The 22510-nt window shown below is 36.6% G+C and overlaps 1 protein-coding gene across 1 annotated transcript in view; it reads right to left on the bottom strand.

Annotated features, from left to right (window-relative positions):
* The window catches only part of EVI5 (ecotropic viral integration site 5), a gene marked incomplete at its 3' end in the record, with an annotated part of 127504 nt that overhangs the window by 26294 nt on the left and 78700 nt on the right, over positions 1-22510 (bottom strand). The window contains exons 3-9 of the mRNA XM_017857367.1: positions 18425-18614; positions 17282-17506; positions 16020-16094; positions 11716-11841; positions 9149-9292; positions 8134-8223; positions 7636-7733 (exon numbers count right to left, since the gene is read on the bottom strand). Of these exons, the coding sequence (XP_017712856.1) occupies positions 7636-7733; positions 8134-8223; positions 9149-9292; positions 11716-11841; positions 16020-16094; positions 17282-17506; positions 18425-18614 (948 nt within the window). The remainder of the gene's footprint in view (positions 1-7635; positions 7734-8133; positions 8224-9148; positions 9293-11715; positions 11842-16019; positions 16095-17281; positions 17507-18424; positions 18615-22510) is intronic.

Below are 22510 nucleotides of genomic sequence, written 5' to 3' on the forward strand. Positions count from 1 at the left end.
GAGTGAACTCACATTAACAATTGCTACAAAGAGAATAAAATACCTAGGAATCCAACTTGCAAGGGATGTGAAGGACCTCTCCAAGGAGAACTACAAATCACTGCTCAACAAAATAAGAAGACACAAACAAATGGAAGAACATTCCATGCTCATGGACAGGAAGAATCAATATTCTGACAATGGCCATACTGCCCAAGGTAATTTACAGATTCACTGCTATCCCCATCAAGTTACCACTGACTTTCTTCACAGAATTGGAAAAAACTAAAGTTCATATGGAACCAAAAAAGAGCCCGCATAGCCAAGACAATCCTAAGCAAAAGAACAAAGCTGGAGGCATCATGCTACCTGACCTCAAACTACACTACAAGGCTACAGTAACCAAAACAGCATGGTACTGGTACCAAAACAGAGATATAGACCAATGGAACAGAACAGAGGCCTCAGAAATAACACCACACATCTACAACCATCTGATCTTTGACAAACCTGACAAAAACAAAATATGGGAAAAGGATTCCCTATTTAATAAATGATGCTGGGAAAACTGGCTAGCCATATGTAGAAAGCTGGAACTGGATCCCTTCCTTACACCATATACCAAAATTAACTCAGGATGGATTAAAGACTTAAATGTAAGATCTGACACCATAAAAACTCTAGAAGAAAACCCAGGCAGTACCATTCAGGACATAGGCATGGGCAAAGACTTCCTGACTAGAACACCAAAAGCAATGGCAACAAAAGCCAAAATTCACAAATGGGATCTAATTAAATTAAAGAGCTTCTGCACAGCACAAGAAACTATCATCAGAGTGAACAGGCAACCTACAGAATGGGAGAAAATCTTTGCAATCTACCCATCTGACGAAGGGCTAATATCCAGAATCTACAAAGAACTCAAACAAATTTACAAGAAAAAAACAACCCCATCAAAAAGTGGGCAAAGGATATGAACAAATACTTCTCAAAAGAAGACATTTATGCAGCCAACAGACATGTGAAAAAATGCTTATCATCACTGGTCATCAGAGAATGCAAATCAAAACCACAATGAGATACCATCTCACGCCAGTTAGAATGGCAATCATTAAAGTCAGAAAACAACAGATGCTGGAGAGGATGTGAAGAAATAGGGATGCTTTTACACTGTTGGTGGGACTGTAAACTAGTTCAACCATTGTAGAAGACAGTGTGGCGATTCCTCAAGGATCTAGAACTAGAAATACCATTTGACCCAGCAATCCCATTACTGGGTATATACCCAAAGGATTATAAATTATGCTATTATAAAGACACATGCACACGTATGTTTATTGCGGCACTATTCACAATAGCAAAGACTTGGAACCAACCTAAATGTCCATCAATAATGGACTGGATTAAGAAAATGTGGCACATATATACCATGGAATACTATGCAGCCATAATAAAGGATGGGTTCATGTCCTTTGCAGGGACATGGATGAAGCTGGAAACCATGATTCTAAGCAAACTAGGACAAGGACAGAAAAACCAAACACCACATGTTCTCACTCATAGGTGGGAGCTGAACAAAACCTGTACATTGTGCACATGTACCCTAGAACTTAAAGTATAATAATAATAGTAATAAAGAAAACTTCCATTTTTCTTGCTTTGCTCTCTCAGGGGATACTCCCTCAGGAGCAAGTCATTCTGAAACTGCTCTTTTTGTTTGGAGCTGCAGAGATTTTTTATAAACTAAAGTAATGTACCATAGTAAGATCTAGATTGGCTGACAGGTTTTCCTTCCTTCCTTCCTTTAATAAAGTGGGAGAAGGCATGCTGTAAAAGGGAAGGTGCAAAGGAGAATCAAGGCACCTCTACTACAAAAATGTTATCAGACAGATAAACTGTAGGAAAGAATATGGACAGAAATTGAAAATCTACTTAACCAAGCTCCGAACATGTTCCTGACACCCAGCAGACTGTGTATGCCAGTTTGAAGACATACGGGTTAGGTATCTCTAACATATAATTTTAATAATCTGTTATATATTTGCATGTAATAAGCCATTTACTTTTCTGTGCTGCCACCCTCCAACCAACAGGAAGCTTGAGCATTTTTGAGAGGTAGGTCCAATTGTGAGTTTATTATATATTCCAAAACTGATACTTGGTAGAAATGGACAAGACTTATCTTTTAATACAGACAAAAGATTACAACCCAGATTACAAACAACTAGCAACCACTAAGAAGTCAAAGCAGTATGAAGTAGACGCTGCAAGAGAAAAGGGAGGAAAAAAAAAATAGAAGAAAAACATGAGGCCAATAAACGTATGAAAAGATGCTTACTCTTATTAACAATCAGAGAAATGTAAATTAAGTAGAAAATGAGACATTTTATACTGGCCCCAATGAGAACTCATACACTGCTAGGTTAGACTATAAATTAGTGTCAGTTTGGCAAAATTTTGTGATGCTGAACACAGCTTACTTTGCAATGTTAAAGCATTCTGAATGTAAGCCTGCAAGCCCTTAATAATGCCCCTGTGATTGATAAAAATCAAGCAGATTGGCAAAAATTAAGAATAACCAAGCACTGATGACAAAGTAGAACAATGAGACCGTTTTTTTAGACAGGGTCTCACTCTGTCACTCAGGCTGGAGTGCAGTGGCACAATCGTGGATCATTGCAGCCAGGACCGCCCAGGCTCAAGTGATCCTCCCACCTTGGCCTCTTGAGTAGCTAGGACCACAGGTGTACTGGCGCCACCACACTCAGCTAATTTTTGTATTTTTTTGTAAAGACAAAGTTTCACCATGTTGCCCAAGCTGGTCTCAAACTCCTAGGCACAAACAATCTGCCTGCCTCAGCCTCCCAAAGTGAAAGGACTACAGGGGTTAACCACCGCACCTGGCCACAGTGAGAACTCATACACTGCTGGGTTAGACTATAAACTAGTGTCACTTCGGCAAAATTTTGTGATGTTCAACACAACTTACTTTGCAACCTTAAAACATTCTGGGCCGGGCGCGGTGGCTCAAGCCTGTAATCCCAGCACTTTGGGAGGCCGAGACGGGCGGATCACGAGGTCAGGAGATCGAGACCATCCTGGCTAACACAGTGAAACCCCGTCTCTACTAAAAATACAAAAACTAGCCGGGCGAGGTGGCGGGCGCCTGTAGTCCCAGCTACTCGGGAGGCTGAGGCAGGAGAATGGCGTGAACCCGGGAGGCGGAGCTTGCAGTGAGCTGAGATCCGGCCACTGCACTCCAGTCCAGGCGACAGAGCGAGACTCCACCTCAAAAAAAAAAAAAAAAAAAAAAAACATTCTGAATATAGGCCTGTAAGTCCTTAATAATGCCCCCTGCAAAACAATAGACTAATTCAAAAGAACACCATTCCCACTAACTCTTTTCTCTGGAATTTGGTATTTAAAGGGAATAATGAAGTTTTTGTTTTGTTTAAGAGAGAGGGTCTTACTCTGTCACCCAGGCTGGAGTGCAGTGCTGTGATCATAGCTCACTGCAGCCTCCAACTCCAGACTCAAGCCATCTTCCCACCTCAGCCTATGGAGAAGCCATGACTACAGGCACCTGGCTAGCTTTTTTTATTTCTTGCAGAGATGGGGTCTCGCTATGTTGCCCAGGCTGGTCTCAAACTCCCAGGCTCAGGCGATCCTCTTGCCTGGGCCTCCCAAAGTGCTGGTATTGTGGGTGTGAGCCACCATGCTTGGCTGAAATAATGAAGTGTTTATATGTGTTTCCAGTAGAATGAAGTTAGCTGCAGTTAAAGAAGAAAAGGTTATGAAGAAAGCTGACTGATAAAAGTAAGAAGAACGACATTTTGAAAATCATGCTTTTGTTATCCTAAATGAAACAATTTAACACGAAAAGTATCCCCAATGATACTTTTTTTTTTTGGAGACAGGGTCTCACTCTGTTGCCAAGGCTGAAGTACAGTGACGCAATCACAGCTCACTGCATCCTTCTTGACTTCTCAAGTGATTCTCCCAACTTAGTCTCTTGAGTAGCTGAAACTAAAGGTGCACACCACCACACTTGGCTAATTTTTGGTCTTTTTTTTTTTTTTTTTTTCTTTCCTTTAGAGACAGGATTTCACCATGTTGCCCAGGCTGGTCTTGAATTCCTGGCCTCAAGTGATCTGCCTACCTCAGCCTCCCAAAGTACTGGGATTATAGGTGTGAGCCACTGTGCCTAGCCTTCATTAATACTTTTGAGCAGACTGAGCCAAGAGGTGGAAAGTCATAAGGAACTGGATATTCTTACGATGCCAAAGTATCAACTTACAAAATACTTACTGGGTGCCAAGAGGGCCACCACGGCTATTATAATAAAGAAATCTGTCATTACCTTAATCTAGTCATCAATCATGGCATCTCTAATAACAGTGAGACAGACATTATACATCTTTTAAGATGAATAAAGTACATGGTATCACCTATTAAGTACTCTTGCCAGAAATGTTCATGCTTAATTAGATTAAGTCTTCACATTAGCTCTCAGTTTATAGAAAACACAAGAGATACAGAAGTTAAATGAGATGACAAGGAAATAATCAGATGAATCCTTCAGGTTTGATATTCTCCATAAAACTGACTTGGTCTCTTCAACAAGTCAATATATTAAAAAGGAAGATTGGAATAGATGGTGCTGATCTAAATTTTTAAAAATGTAAGTGAACAACCAAATACAATGCAATCAATGGCAAAGAAATTTTTGGCACAACTGAGGAAATGTGAACATAGATTGAGTATTAGGCAGTATTATGGAATTACTGTTAAGTGGTGAAAGCAATGTGGTAAAGGAGGCAAATTACTTTACGGACATGAATACTGACGTATTAAAGAGTGAAGTGTCACAATTTCTGAGCTTTACTTTGAAATACTTCGAAAAAAATGACAAAATATTAACAATATTTACTTTGAAATACTTTGAAAAAAATAAATATGACAAAATATTAACAATTGTTAAATGTAGACAATAAGCAATGGGTATTTATTCTATTTTCTGTATGTCTGAAAATTTTCCCAAGTGAAAAAAAGCAAATAGAATGTGATCTGTAGCTAATGAGTAAAATCTATTGTTTTCTTCACAGCTAAGCTTCATAAAAGGAAAATGAAATGCTATGTTGAGGAAGGTTTTATTTTGTTGCTTCTAAGTCAGAACTAAAAATTTTTTTCTTAGATTGAAGAAAATGAAACAACAGAGAGAAAGAAGTTGAAGATAGAGGACAGAAGGAATAGTTAATGGAGCAAGGAGCTGGAAGAGATGGAAACGAGTAACATCATGTATTCTGAATTAGCATTATAAAGGAAAAAAATACTGTATTCTAAAAGGAGAAGAAAAAGAACATAGCTAAGTCTACAAGCTGGAAGACAGCAAGTTTAGGAAGTTTGAAAATGATTGCTGAATTAGGAATAAGGTAATCTGGTGAGAGTTAAGTATGGCAAAAAGGGGATGGGAGTTTGGGAAGAATGGTAAGGTTTGAAGTAACCACTGTGAGGAATGAGATAATTAATCAAAGCCAATATAAACACACATGGAAGGCCACTGGAAACATAATTTACTGTCAGCAATCTCAGTAACTATGCAACAACAATTGGCTACATGAATACAGGAAACAAAAGGGCAGAGGAAGTACAGTTGTTCATATCAGAAGAAGGCTTTTACACCTCAATCTAGAGATCTTGATAAAGCAGAATGGGGAGAGCATGAATAAGGAAGTGAGGCCGGGCGCGGTGGCTCAAGCCTGTAATTCCAGCACTTTGGGAGGCCGAGACGGGCGGATCACGAGGTCAGGAGATCGAGACCATCCTGGCTAACACGGTGAAACCCCGTCTCTACTAAAAAATACAAAAAACTAGCCGGACGATTTGGCGGGCGCCTGTAGTCCCAGCTACTCGGGAGGCTGAGGCAGGAGAATGGCCTAAACCCAGGAGGCGGAGCTTGCAGTGAGCTGAGATCCGGCCACTGCACTCCAGCCTGGGCGCGAGACTCCGTCTCAAAAAAAAAAAAAAAAAAAGGAAGTGAAAGAACTAGGGAGCCAGAAATCTGATAAGTAAACAGGATTAACTAAAATTTCAGAAATGGATTGTACATATGACAAGATCTATACAAGGAGAATTAGTTACCAAGAAGGTTAAGGAAACTCATTCTCTATCAGACTTCTAAAGTAAAATAAATTCTCTGCCTGGCTAGTGTGAGTTCAATGTTGTTTTACCATGTGACAAAAATTGAGATAATTCATTTTTATCAGTTACAAGGCACAGCAGCTTTTTGGTCTATATGATGTCTCCACATGATGGTAGTTATTTAAAATGTATCAACATGATGGTGGTTATTTAAAACATCACAAGTAACTTATTAATAATAAAAGTTGAAGCTCAAAAATCGGCTCGGCTTGCTTTTGTCAATTAGAGATAACTTTTTAATTTTTTTTAAAGAGATAAGGTATCACTATGTTACCTAGGCTGATTGTGAACTCCTGAGCTCAAGCAATCCTCCTGCTTCAGCCTCCCGAGTAGCTGGGACTACATATCATTTGTGCATGGAAAAGCTAACTAATTTTAATAACAAAATTCTCACTCATATTTAAATATACTTTGTGGAGTAGGAATATCCATGGGAGTAGTACGTTGTACATGTTAATGTAATTTCATATTGCAGCAGCAAAGAAACTGCTAACTGCTAGCATAAAGTATTGTTATCATTTTAAAGCATTTTATGCCATAGAAAGTACATGACCACAGGTTAAGAATTAAGTACTGGAAGCTAGAGAAATCATGGCTATTATTTTAATTAATACACTTAATCTGTTTCAAAAATAAAACTAATGAGCCAAGACTATTTTGAACTTTTAGGACATGCATACCAAAAAAAGCTTCATTAGAAAGTAGCACAATACATAAAATTTGACCAGGTGCAGCGGCTAACATCTGTAATCCCCACATTTTAGGAGGCTGAGATGGGAGGATCACTTGAGCCCAGGGGTTCGAGACCAGCCTGGGCAATACAGTGAGACTCTGTCTCTACAAAAAAAATTTTTTAAATTAGCCAGACATGGTGGTATGCACCTGTAGTACACCTGTACTTTAGTAGAGACAGGGTACTTCCTGTACTTAGGAAGCTGATGTGGGAGGACTACTTGAACACAGGATTTCAAGGCTACAGTGAGCAGCCATGATCACACCACTGTACTCCAGCCTGGGTGACAGAGCAAAAGCCTGTCTCTAAAATAAATAAATAAATTTTTAAGTTCTCAATCCATACCTCATGTCTATCTTGCTGGTTATGCTAATTTTGAACTTAAGTGACACTCTGGGGTCAAACTAAGAGGAAAAGAATGTCAATGAATGGGACCACACCAGAAAAGTGGTTTCAAAAATAACAGCATCCTCACATATGTATATCCATTCCAGGCTCCTAATTCTAGTCAATATGTAAAAGGAGGAAAGTTTTAAAGGTAGTACATGCTAGTCCCACGCACCACTATTAAAAGCTGTATATTCCAACATTAGCTTTACGTTATAATGAAACCAATACCACCAAAGAAAATAAAACAGTTCTATAACCTAAGGAGGAAAACTGTATCACTAGAATGTTTTGCAACTTCCACTGAATTTCCAACAAAAATATAAAATACTTACTTTTTCATTTTCTTTGAGTTGTATTTGACTTGGTAAGCTGCTTGGATTAGCTTGTCTGGGACACCATCAAACTGATGTGGAATGACCTTTTGAAAGTGCTAAGATACAATAAAAGAAAAACATAAGAATGACTTAAGCGCTGTTAATAGTGAAATCCAAAGACATTCAAGAAATTACGGGCTGGGCATGGTGGCTCATGCTTGTAATCGAAGCACTTTGGGAGGCTAAGGCAGGCGGATCACTTCAGGTCAGGAGTTCAAGACCAGCCTGGCCAACGTGGTGAAACCCTGTTTCTACTAAAAATACAAAACTTAGCTGGGTGTAGTGGTGCACGCTTGTAATTCCAGCTACACAGGAGGCTGAGGTGGGGGAAGGATCACTTGAACCTGGGAGGTGGAGGTTGCAGTGAGCAGAGATCACGCCACTGCACTCCAGCCTGGGCAACAGAGTGAAACTCTGTCTCCAAAAAAAAAAACAAAAAAGGAATTATGAACTTACCTGTAACATCCCTTCCATGTCAAGTTGCATCAGTTCTGCCTGATTCATCTGAAGAAGTGCTAATCCTACACGAAACACTATTTCTAAACCCTGAGGAAACAAATTAAATAAATCCAAATTTATCTTACTCTTCCATCAACAAAAACAAGTCATTTGAAATAATACTAAGGTAAGCATTTAGGGATCTAAACTAGAGGCTGGTAAACATTTTCTGTCAAGAGTCAGAAAGCAAATATTTTAGATTTGATGGGCTACACTGTCTGTCAAAATTACTCAGCTCTGTCACTACAACCCCAAAGCAGACATACACAACATATAAATAAATGGGCAGGGTTGTGTTCTAGGAAAACTTTATTAAAAACAGGTGTGGAAGGACAGATTTGGCACAAAAATCTGTCCATCTGATTGGGACATGAATCACAGTTGGCCAACTGTGATCTGAACTAATTTAGATAGGTAATACAAATTGATTTTCCCAAGATGTAATTAATAGCAACACTGAGTTCACAGACTAGAAAATAAAGGATTACCTCTATGTACTACTGACAAAAGGACAACAACCTGCAATGTGTTCACAGAATAAAAGAAACATGCTTATTACTTCTTACTCTTTGGATGACAGATGCATTGCAACAATTTTAACTGTAAGACAAATATTTTACCTCTCATGAACTTTCACTGTATTAGGAGGTGATAAAGAGGTATGATTAACAGTGTAGGCTCCAAACTGCCTATGTTTGAATCCTTGTTACAAACACCACTTATGTATCGTGTGTCCACAGACAAGCTACTTAACCTTTCTCTAAGTCTCAACTTCCTCATCTATCATCTAACAAATGGAATAAAAACAGTATCTACCTGATAGGGTTATTATAAGGTTTAAATGGGATTATCCATGTAAGCAGTTTTGCATGGGACACATGGCTTTCCTTCATTGCTCTCCTCATTGCCCTGCTCTCACTAACTCAGTGACCCCTTTGCTCAGCTCCTGCTCTTTGTCTGCCCATTAGCTTACCTCAGACATAAAGATATCAAATATCCTTGTTGCAATTGGTAGTGGAAAAGTTGTAAGAAAGATAGTCAGAAACCAGGATGATGCATACATTGAGGTATGAAAACTCTGAGATTGAAAATGTACAAAGAGCTCTGGAAGATGCTCCTAAAGAGAAGAAAGCAGTTAGTTATAACACAGTAAAACTGAGTATTTCAAATTAGATCATTATATTTATACTAGATCATCCTATACCAAACACAAAGATTAGATCAAGCATCATATGGAAAACGTAAGACATAGAAATTGAAACATTTGGGACAGTGGCTATTATCTAGGAAAGAAAGAAGGGGAAAAGAATGCGTAGTTGGAATTTTGAGTATAACATTTAATTTATTAATAAAAAGAAACCAATAAAAGTTTTATATTTGTTTAATCCTGTTGGTGGATACAAGAGTGACTGATATTTTCTATACTTTTCTATCAACTATAATATTTCAAAAGACGTTTAAAAGAAAATAAATGCCATGTTAAAATACTTTTAGGCACTATCTACCATTGATCACCTAATTCTTACCTTCCTAAAGAATAGGAAAAATACTCAAAATACAGATGTTTCAGCAAGTCTAGTAATTCAAAACATAAATGAGACTTTCTTTTTTTTTTTTTTTTTTGAGACAGGGTCTCACTCTGTCACTCAGGCTAGGGTACAGTGGTGTGATCTTGGCTCACTGCAACCTCTGCCTCCCAAGCTGAAGCAATCCTCTCATCTCAGCCTCCCAGGCAGCTGGGACTACAGGTGCACACCACCATACCCAGCTAATTTTTTTTATTTTTAGTAGAGACAAGGTTTTGCCATGTTGCCCAGGCTGGTCTCAAACTCCTAGGCTCAAGTGATCTGTCCACCTCAGCCTCCTAAAGTGCTGGGATTAGAGGCATGGGCTACTGCATCCAGCCATAAATGACACATTAATTGAAAAATATAACATTAAAAGAGTTTAAGGATGCTAAAAACAAGCTTACTATTTCAGAAAAGAAATAATTAAGAATAATCTCAAGTCCAGGCACAGCAGCTCATGCCTGTAATCCCAGCACTTTGGGAGGCTTAGATAGGAAGATCACTTGAGCCCAGGAGTTCAACATCAACCTGGACAACATAGTGAAACCCTGTCTCTACAAAAAATTAAAAAATAAAAAATAAAAATAAATAAAAAACTATTCAGTTGCAGTGGTATACACCTGTAGTTTCAGCTACACAGAAGGCTGAGGTAGGAGGATGGCTTGAGCCCAGGAGGTCAAGGAGGCGGTGAACCGTGATCGTGTCATTGTACTTCAGCTTGGGCGACAGAGCTAGACTCTGTCTCAGAAAAAAAAAAAAATTCATCTTAAGACCTATTCTGGCTTTTTCTTTAAAATATATAGAAACAAAAAGTATGTACTCCATAATGTACAACCATTGTATGTCAATTAAAAAATCAGCTGGGCACGGTAGTGGCTCACGCCTGTAATCCCAGCACTTTGGGAGGCCAAGGTGGGTGGATCACGAGGTCAGAAGATCGAGACTATCCTGGCTAACATGGTGAAACTCCGTCTCTACTAAAAAAAATACAAAAAATTAGCCGGGTGTGGTGGTGGGCACCTGCAGTCCCAGCTACTCGAGAAGCTGAGGCAGGAGAATGGTATGAACCCAGGGGGCAGAGCTTGCAGTGAGCCGAGATTGCGCCACTGCACTCCAGCCTGGGCCACAAAGCGAGACTCCATCTCAAAAATAAATAAATGAATAAATAAAAAATAAAATGTAAGAACATTTTACATATCCCCTTGCTCCCACCATAGATAGAAAAACTTGGAGTTTATAAGGCTGCCAGGAGACAGGAAACTAATAAAAATGGCTCCCATGCCAGCTGATTCATTAACCTATTTTCTTATATTCTGCTCATTTAATTGAAATTGAAATGTAAATAAGTGAAAATATTTACATTATAGCAAACTTAAATATACAAAATATAAAAATTAAATCCAGAAAGGTAAAATACTTCAAAGGTATTTTTTCCTTGATTTTGATTCTGCTCCTATTCTCTCCACCTTCATTCAGTCACTAGATAACTTGAGTCTTAAACTAGCAACATAAAAGAAAACATTACAGGAAAAAAAATTACGGGCTAGTAAAAAATAAAATAAAATAAAAGTAAAAGGCAGAGGAAAGGACTCAAAGAGACAGAGTCTCAAAGTAAGGGGACTGATGTCAGTGTGATAACATCATAAAGCTCCTGTAAGAGAGCTTAGACCATGTAACAATAATAGGATATAATAAGGAAATTCATGTGCTTAGGTAAGGGGTGTATAGTACATTTGGCAGAAATGCTTAAGGATTGAATAAGAAAACTGGAGTCAAGTTCTAGACTGTGATCTACCTAATGTGAAGGGTCAAATCGTACATAAACGAACCAAAAAAAAAAATCATGTAATTAAAACACTTACACATTCAAGTGCTTTAATGCTTTTAACATTAAATTTGCTCAGTTGGCACTCAGAACAAGATATAAAAAATACAAAGGCAATATGCCTTTTTATCAACACTGCACTTTTACCTGTATCATACATTCAAACTGGTACATACAAAGGCCCAATTCTGCCATACTTGGTTTAAAAAGTTCACGAAGTCTATAATCTTGCATTAATTTAACAAATACACAGAAAGCTTCTTCTTCTGGCATCTACATTGGAAGGAAAAAAACAACATAGGTTAATATTCTATGATACACAAATAAAAGTACCCAGCCAATCATAAGCACTGTTTGAGTGGCTGTGTGCTGCAATGCTAAGAGCAATTAGCTAAGAATCAGAAAGTTCTAGTCTCCCATTCCATCACCAAGAACGAGAAGTTAAACAAATCTTACAATCTCTGAAACCAACTGTCTCAACTTGCCTCATTCATTAATTCAACCAACAAATACTGATTTATAGCCAGATACTTTTCTCTTTCTGGGTATGCAGCAGTGAACAAAATAAACACAATCTCTATTCTCAAGGAAACTGAACTTTCTAATGGAGGGAGGCAGACAAGACACAGAATAAATCAACTAATGCGTATGTCAGATGGTGATAGATGCTACAGAAATAAAATAATGTAGGGTAACAGGGAATGCTGGGGAGACACACGGCTATTGATGTAGATCAGGAAAGGTCCCCTGATATGGTAACAGTTGAGCAGAATCCTGAAGAAAGCAAGGGAGCATTTGAGGAAAGAATAGTTCCAGAAGACCAAAGAGTACAAAAGTCCTAAAATGGAGTCACACTTGGCATGCTCAAGAAACAGCAAATAGAGAACTACTAAATTAGAATACTATGAGTGAAGCTTACGTCATGGAGGAGAAATAACAGGGAACCAAAATGCAGAGGGCTGTAGAGGCCATGGTAAGGATTTTGACTTTTACCTTAAGCGAGAGAGAAGGTTTTTTGAGGATTCTGAGCAAAAAGTCATATGACATGGTGTAAGTATTAAAAGGACATGTTAATTATGTTTTCATATTATCTGAAATTGGGGTTTAAAGTTATCAATTTCACATTTTATGTGTAAATCACCAGAAAATCATATCAAATAAGATAATCAATATGAAAGCTCTGTAAAGAGCTACAAAGATATTCAGAATACTTAGGCAAATAACTACCCAAAGTGTTAAGCCATCTTTCTCAAAATAATAAAGTTTGCTAATTCTCATTCATTCCCATTATACCGGTGTGTTTCAAAAGAGAACATCCCAAAGGATCTCCAGGCCTTCTTCTTGCGGAAGACTGCTGCTAATAACAAGACATTTTCCCTGGCCTTGACACAGCCACGGACAGGAGCCAAGAGTTACTCTTGGCAAAACCTGCACTTCTTCCTTCCTCTCAACACACATGGCCACAATTCTACTTTGGAGGTTATCTCTATTAATTATATCAAGCTCCACAGTCCCACTGAATTATGTCAGTCACTACGAGAAGCCCCAAATCCCAGGACTCTCATCCTACATGATTTTACTGCTCCCCTAATCTGACCCCATTTCCAATCTTTCCTAAATCTTTTCCACAGCATTTTCTGGAACCCATATCCTACCATGAACAGAATAGTCTACCTATATCCTCAATCTCTTTTCCAAATGTTGCTCTCTTTCTTTAGCTGAAATCTGGATCTCCCTTAAGAATATTTCAACACTGAAACCTGGCTCTCTCCTAAGGTAGCTGTGTTCTCTTTTCTCTCCCACAGCACTGGAAAGGGACAGAGATTACCGAGGTATATGTCCTCAGGCGATTTAATCATTGTACGAACATCATAGAGTGCACCTACACAAACCTACATCATATAGCTTACTATACACCTAGGCTATATGCTATACAGCCTATTGCTCCCAGGCTACAAACCTGTACAGTATGTTACTGTACTGAATACTGTACGCCAACTGTAACATGATGGCACATATTTGTATATCTAAACATAGAAAAAGCAAAGTAAAAATAGGATATTACAATCTTAGGTGCGCACATCATACATGCAGTCCACTGTTGACCAAAATGTCATTATGGAGTATGTAATTATAATTTCCCTTTTTGTCTTACAACAATTTCTTGTCTTCTGAACATATCAAAACAAGTTTCATTCCCTCTCCTCTTTGCAATAGCAATAATATGGGAACTAGAGGAGAATTTTTTTAATGGCAACATTTTAAAAAATAAGTTGAGGTAATTTGGCAAAAGAGGAAAAGGGGACAGAAAAAGTATCACTAGGTCCTTCTCAAAAAAATTGAAACTATGGTGACAAAATGAAAAAATGTGACACAGAGTGGCATATACCAACTTGTTTTATAGTCATTCCTTTCCATTAGAAAGAAATCAAGATGCTTGCGTCCTAGAGCAATGTGCTGCTACATACTTTCTCTGTGACTCTGAGCTGATGAGAATCCATGTCTTTTGCAAAGGTCTAATGCAGACAATATACCTAATTTTATAGGAGTGAGATATACACAAAACATACATATCCAACACTTTTAACCATTTTGATACAATATGTACTAACTCTGCAAATTTTATCAGACTCTCTTGAGTTACATTTCTAAACTGAAGTTACAGGACAACAATATACCATAAGGTGTGAGCATAAACTTCAGAAACAAAAAGAGGAGCTTTTCTACCTTATGGCCCTGGGCCATAAGTGACTACTGTTGTGTTAATATATTGCTGCCACTGACAACAGCTAAGTAGATCAATCACCAAAATATTATTTATTACTCCAATGGTGGTAATAATACTTATTGAAGTTAGTATTTCTACCACCACTGCTTGCCCTGTCTTGAAGGAAACTGTGATTCTTAGAGGATTCACAGGATCCACAGGATTCCTAGAGAGCTAGGTCAGCTGTTCAGAGATCCAGACCTCAAGCAGAGAAAAACTGCTCTTTAGATGCCCAAGAGAAATAACTACTAAAAGGTTATTGTAGAGCTAACAGGAAAATAAAAGGACCAGAACAGCAGCAAAAATCACTAGACTGATAAATAAGGATGTCTGAGTTCAGTAATGAAGGATCTACCAGTACTAAACAATCATAAAGTAGGAAAATCATAATTTCAATTAGCAATAATTGTGCCTCGGATAAACCTCATTGGCTAAGATACTGCCACTGCGCAAAGCTGGAAAATCATAATTTTGTTAAACAACTATACCTTAACATTAACAAATCTAGTTTTGCATTGTATTATTTATAACCTAATTCCACTTAGAAATCAATAACCACTGGGAGCCCTTCTTATGTGTTCTTACATATGCTATAACACAGAGTAAAAATTATTTTTATTATAAACCAGTGTCTCTGACATCAGGTTTATCAGGTTTATTCTACTCAGAAAAGAGGGGTGTGTATACTCCTGACAGCAACAGAGCTTTAAAACTCAAAGCAGTTGGGAAACTGAAGCAAAGCATCAGGAAACAGTTTGTGATTCCTGCTTTATTTTTATCTACCAGGATGCGTGATCTTGGGTAATCACTGAACTTTCACTGCCTATCTCCTATGGGCCAAACACCATGCTAGGCTTTTCTACATACACTACCTCGAATAACCCTCACAAATAATCTGAAAGTAGATAGTATTATCTTATTAAGGCTCAGAGAGAGGTTAAATAATCTAGCCTAAATTCATACAGCATGTCCAGAACTGAGTTGCAAAACCACCCTACATGACTCAAACCAAGTATCTCCATGATTCCTTTTCAGGACTAAAATCTGAGACTAAACAAAGAGTAACATGGACTTAACATTTCAACAAAGTTGAAGAGATAACACTATATGCCATTTCCCTTCAAAGCTATGATTATCCTACCCCGAATTCTGAAAACATCCCACCCAAACCCACTACACAATTACTCAATAACAAAGTTATATCCTTAGGGGGTGAAAGTGGCTGAGTACCACTATTTTAGAGCATACAGTGAGGTATGTATAATGAGCTTTTAGCTCCATGATAAATTAAATTCACTATAAATCTCTAAAGATATTGTACAATATGAACAAGATTTTCTTACCAACACTTTAATTATTCCCTCCTTGATTAGAAAAAGATTACTCTTCATTAAATGTTAACAAATAAGATTTTAAACTACTATAGATACAAGCTTCAGTAGAATATTATAGTAAAAATGTATACATCATTAAGTTGAAATTTCATTTGGTGGTAAGGTATTATTGTATATTATTTTAACACGTTTAATCCTTTAAAGTGCAAACTAAATATTTGTATTCAAATTATGCCTAGGAAAAAATACCCATATCCACTTATATTTAATAAAACAAAGATGCTTTTAAACTCTCCAATCCAACTTTAACAAAGAATTTCATTGGACATTTAATACTTATATTAACTTACCTGCATAAGCAACAATCCAACTATAAAAGCACTTCCTTGACAGTAACCAACCTCACGATCTACTAAAGAATAAGCCTAAAAAGTAAAAAAATGTTGTTCAAAATACATGGTAAGTTATAACTTCCTTCTCCAAAAAACCTAAAATTGGCAAGACAGGCAAATTAAAGACCATTTATTTTTGAGAAAAGCTCTCGCTTGCTTGTTATAGATGTTACCCTATACATATTTAAAAAGCAAATGTTTTATTACATGAAATTTTATTTTGACAATTTCCCAATCCAAACTTGGTAGCTCCTAAAGACATAAAATAAAATAAAATAAAATAAAATAAAATAAAATAAAATAAAATAAAATAAAATACAGGAATTTGTAACAGGGCTTAAACATCAAGTAAAATTGAGCCAGGCATGGTGGCTCATGCCTGTAATCCTAACACTCTGGGAGGCGGAGGCAGGTGGATCACCTGAGGTCAGGAGTTCGAGACCAGCCTGCCAACATAGTGAAACCCTATCTCTACTAAAAGTAAAACTTAGCTGGGTGTAGTGGCGGGCGCATGTAATCCCAGCTACTAGGGAGGCTGAGGCAAGAGAATCACTTGAACCTGGGAGGTGGAGGTTGCAGTAAGCTGAGATCACACCACTGTACTCCAGCCTGGGCAACAAGAGTGAAATTCCATTTCAAAAAAAAAAAAATCAAGTAAAATTTATATTGATGTAGATAAAACTAGACTAGGTTTAAGGCAAAGGATTGGCAAAATTGAAATGATTTAACAAGAAATCAGTATTTCACAGAGGTAGCTGAAATAAAAAGTAACTGTGGGAAGGGAAATGGTAATATTGAATAAAAAATGTCAATGGTACACCTTTCAAGGGCTAAGTGCTCTTAACAATGCTGGTCATAGCAAGCAGAAAAATTTGCTAACTGTAGGAATGCAGAGATGATAGGAGAAACCCACATCCCAGGTTTTGAACTTCACAGATGGTGAATTATCCATTTTTATGAGGATCCCTCTATGGTATGTGATTGACTAAGCTATTCCATTTCCATCAACTAATGCTGAATAATGTAGTAAATGTTCTAACAAGTTCTCTACACTAGACAGTAATGTAGCATCAGAATTAAGGCAAAAATAATGCTAAAACCAATTTCATTGCCAAAGCAATTGATTATTGTGGTGGGAGGTCATGCCTCGTCGTGAAAAATGTATAATTTCAACCTTCCAGAAATTCATTTCATTTCAAAAATGAATAAATAAAACTTACCTTCATTACATTAAATAAAACCTCCTGTCCAAGGCTATCTTTTTCCTTAAAAAAGTTGTGTTCAGGATAAGTTCTAGCAATGTCCCTTCGGATCAATTTTTCACAAGGCGAGGTCATTTTCAGGAGTTCTGAATACTGATCCTTAATTGGCATACTTTGTGCACTGCATAAAAGTTGCCAAACTATTGCTCTAAAGTGATGGGGTATCCCTTTACGAACAAGTTCCTAAAATAAAATAAAATTATAAAATGAATTATTTAAGTCTCCTATCTTGCAAGCCAAGGAAGACTTATTAGGGGGTTGGAATGAAGCAGAAGACTTCATTAAATTTTTAACTCACAAAGCTAGCTTTACAAGAAGACTAGGGAACCCTGTAAGTCAAGGATAAGATTGGGCCCTGGGTGTATCCTGTTCTGGTCAGGGGATTAATAATGGTCACTTCACCTCAGTGTGTGGCCTCTTAAGGTAATGGACTTGAAACCTGCAGAGCTATGAATGACAGTACAGTACCCATCATTCAAAGGGCTGTTGAAGGCAAAAAAAAAAAAAGTAAAATACTGTTATCAAGAATGCAGTATGTCACAGCTTCATTTCTGAATCGATAAAATGAGAGAATTTAACTTCTAAAACAATTTTCGGGCCAGGTGCGGTAGCTCACAACACTTGGGGAGGCCAAGGCAGGAAGACTGCTTGAGGCCAGGAGTTTGAGACCAGCCTGGGCAACAAAGCAAGATCTTATCTCTACAAAAAAGTGAAAATAAAAAATTATACAGGTGTGGTGACACACACCAGTAGTCATAGCTACTCAGGAGCCTGAGGCAGGAGAATAGCTTGAGCCCAGAAATTCGAGGTTATAGTGAGCTATGATTGCACCACTGCACTCCAGCCTGAGTAACAGAGTCTCTATAAAATAATAGTAAGTAAATAAAATAATTTTCAGTTATATATTTCTATATCATCAGGACCTCTGTAACAACTGATGTCTACAAATTAAAACTTCCAGGGGTACAAGTAAGTGAAAACAAATAAAGCGGACCTCTTTAATACATAGCTTGGAAGTTATATTTGGGGGGGGACAGTTTCTAACCCTCTATTATGTCTGACGCACTTTAGAATAAGAACTTCAACAAAAAACATGAATACCTTAACTTGCTTTTCCTTCTTTTTGCGTACATCTTCCCATTCATTAACAATTCTTCCCCAAAGAATCCAAGAATCTTCTTCAAGGTGACTGAGGTTGCTAGAGGCTGAAGAACTCGACACAAGAGAAGAGCCACTGTTTCTTCTTGACCCATTTACAGATCTTAAAGACTTACTATCCGTTTCTAACAATCTAAAACATAATTAAAAACTGTTCAAGATCTAATCTGAGAGTGATATTAGAAGAGGCAGTGATGATACTTAGAGCTTTATTACTGCAATTTAACCATTGTTTTAAAATATAGTTTTAATAATATACGTAATGTAAATAAATTTTGGTCAGCATCAAAAAAATTACCGCTATATTTTTTTCACCTATCATAGCAGTTTGAAAATTTGAAAAAGCAAATTATGTTACAACTTTTTGAGCTACTAGCCCCATTATAATTTCCCTTCATCTGCATTAAAAATTCAAATTAGGGGAAATCTGATGAGAAAAGTATTTGGGTAGGCTTCAGGAAAAAAGAACTTACACTTGGAAGAGGTACAACAAATCTATGAAATAACTAATCCTAAAATGTTTACAATGTGTCTAAGGTTTAAAAGTAAGGCAGAGCCCCCAAAATTAACCAAATCACTTTTCTTTTTTCATTTTTCTTCACACATGCATAACCAATCTGCCCAAAAGTATTTATTTAGCCCATGCAGTGTTTGTATAAAACTGAGCTTATTACTAATATATTAAAATTGGAGGATTTCACATATTTGTTTATATGCATTTATACTTTATAATTCTAGATTATCTTGAAAAATAAAAAGATAAGGCAAAACCGGTCCATATTTCTGCACAGTAAAAACAGGATATAGCTGCATGGGAGCTTCTTCCTTCAAATGCAGAAGGACTTTAATCCACTCACTTTCCATAATCCCTACAGTTTCCCCTAAAACTCAGGCCAGCTAACACTGCTATTTATTACTAGGCTTACACTGTTAAAACTGGGACCTCCTCACTCATAAGATCCCTGTTGACTTTTGAGCTTGCAACCCCATGTTAGGCCTCCTCCTTATCTGTTGAAAGATGGGTTAAGATAATTTCCAAGATCCAATCCATGACTAATCACTACATTAAGTCTTTTATTTCTTTCACATAGGCACCAGCTAAAAGGAAGGTGGCAAATGTGGCTCCATCACTATTTAACACAGCTACTACTCACTTCCAGTAATTCTTCAGGAAAAGTCATCTGCTTTGGGTACAAAAAATGCTCACAATACTAATTCATAAAATACAAAAGCTGAGAAAGAAAATAAACATATAGAGGTCAAATCCTATTTAACAGATTACAGAACCACCCTTTGAGAGCCAGATTTATATGCTACTCATCTTTATACCTCTTAGAACATTTAGCTCAATGCAAAGCATATTAACTGTCAAAATGAAATAAAATCCTAAGTCCAAATTTTAAAATTCCATATTATTCCAGGTATGTCATATTCAATAACACAATAGTATAAACTGAATAAACAAATTCTATCCTTATTGAGGAAAAATTTAATATATTTTCATGGCAACAATAATTAAAATAAAATTTCCCAAATATTGCTAAAAACATAGAAACATACTAAACAGCCAAAGTGAGCATGAACTAATTACTATAATTTTACTTGAAAAAAAGAATTCAGAACGAGGTCTCTGAGGAAAAGAAAAAGACAAAAAAAGAATTAATGATGATGTTTTACTTTAAATACTGTTTTAAAATACATATTATTTCACTAAGTCCATAATATATCTTATGAAAAAATTAGTTTACATAGGTAATTGTCCACATGATTCTAAACCCTAAGAATTGTAAATGCAATAGAGAAACAAATTTTACTGAAATAACCTGAATCTTGGTTATCTGCTTCACTTATTTACTGACTGCTTGCTACGTCTCAATTAAACTGCATCATTATCAACAGAGATATGCAGTTCAAAGAAAATAATGGTTTTCCTAAGTTAAACCTAAGTTCGAGGTGTAATCCAAGTATAGATGAAGCAGCACCTATACAGAAGGCTTTTAGAGAGTCAAAAAGTCTTGGACTGCTGAGTTATTAATACAGGTTCTAGGACAGGCATGAATATCAAGTGAATTCATAGCATTCACGAGTTAGAGAAGATTAAGCAGTTAACTTTCTAAGAACACTGAAATAGCACATCCAATTATACAAAGCTGTGTGGAACGTTTACAAACAAAATATCTCAAGACATTACACTATTTAAAGATACTGTCTCTGCTTTGTATTATTTCATATGTAAAAATGATGTAAAATAGATAAGCCCAAATATAGCAAAACTATAAAACTCCTAAACACAAAATATAGGAAAACCTATTCACAACCTTTGGGGTAGGCAAAAATTTGTTTGCAGGACATAAGGAAACAGTAACTACAAAAGAAAAAATTGATTTAAAAACTAGACTTCACCAAAATTAAAGAGCTGTGCTCCTCAAAAGATACTATTTTAAAAAATGAAAAGGCAAGCCAGACCAGAGACTAAGAAAAAAAAAAAAAGTCTAAATACAGGAATCTGACAAAAGATAGCATATGAATATATGAACCAGTCTTAAAAGAAACCAAACACCACACTTCAACAAATGAGTAAGAGATGTAAACTGATACTTTCTAAACAAGATAATCAAATAGCCAATAAGTACTTGAAAAATGTTAACATCTTTAGTCACCAAGGGAAATGCAAATTAAAACCAAACTATATACATATTAGAATGGCTACAATTCTAAAGACTGACCATACCAAATGTTGGCCAGGACGGAAGCAATTCTATCAATATTAAAAGTATAAAATAGTACAACACATTTGAGAACTGCTTGATAATTCCTCATACAGTTAAAATACATTTCCATATGGTCCAGCACTAAAATGAAAACATATGTACAAAGAAGGCATAGCTGAAAGTTCATAGCAGCTTTACTCACAATAGCCCCAAACCAGAAACAATCCAAATGTTCAGAAAAATAGGTGATCAAATTGTGGTACATTCATTTCGTGTGATACTACTCAGCAATAAAAAGAAATAAACTGCTGATACATGCATCAACATGGATGAATCCTATAGATGTTAGGCAGAATGAAAGAAGCCAGGTGCAAAAGAGTACAGACGATATGATTCCATCTATATAAAGTTTAAGAACAAGCATAATATAGAAAAAAATACAGGAATAAATCTTCATGACTTTTGAGTTAGGTAAAGCCTTAAATATGACCAAAAGCACAAAAGAAAAAACAGATACACTGGAATTCATCAAAATTAAAACATTTTGCACTTTATTGGCTACCACCAAGAAAGTGGAAAGACAATCTACAGAATGGGAGAAAATATTTGCAAATCATAAGGGACTTGTATCTAGAATACATAAAGAACCTTTACAAATCCTTACAAATCAATAATAACATGATTTTAAAATGGACAAAAGATCTGAATAAACATTTTTCCAAAGAAAATGGCCAATAAATACGTAAGATGTTCAATGTTACTAGTCATCAGGAAAAAGCAAATTGAAAACACAATGAGATACTTTACAACCACTAAGATAGTTACAATCAAGATGACAAATAACAGTAAGTGTCTGTGAGAATATGGAGACAATGGAACTCTCATACACTACTTGTGGGAATGTAAAATGGTACAAGCACTTCAGCCTGGCAGTTCCTCAAATGATAAGCACACAATTACCATGACTCAGCAATTCCACTCTTAGGTATATATCCAAGAGAAATGAAAATTTATATCCATCAAAAACTTATATACAAACATTCATAGAAACATGATTCATGATATAAAAAAAAAAATCCAAATGTCCATCAACTGATGAATGGATAAAAAACATATGGTATACCCAAACAATGGAATACCAGCCACGAGAAGGAATTATATTCTGATACACACTATGACATCAATGAACCTTGAAAACATTATGCTAAATTAATAAAGCCAGTCACAAAAGGGCACATATTCCATGAATACATATATATGAAATATCTAGAAGAAAGAGAATGGAGATTAGCAGCTGCTGAGGGCTGTAGTAAGGGTG

The sequence above is a fragment of the Rhinopithecus bieti genome, unplaced genomic scaffold (assembly GCF_001698545.2).
Source record: "Rhinopithecus bieti isolate Rb0 unplaced genomic scaffold, ASM169854v2 scaffold_46210, whole genome shotgun sequence".
Lineage (NCBI taxonomy): Eukaryota > Metazoa > Chordata > Mammalia > Primates > Cercopithecidae > Rhinopithecus > Rhinopithecus bieti.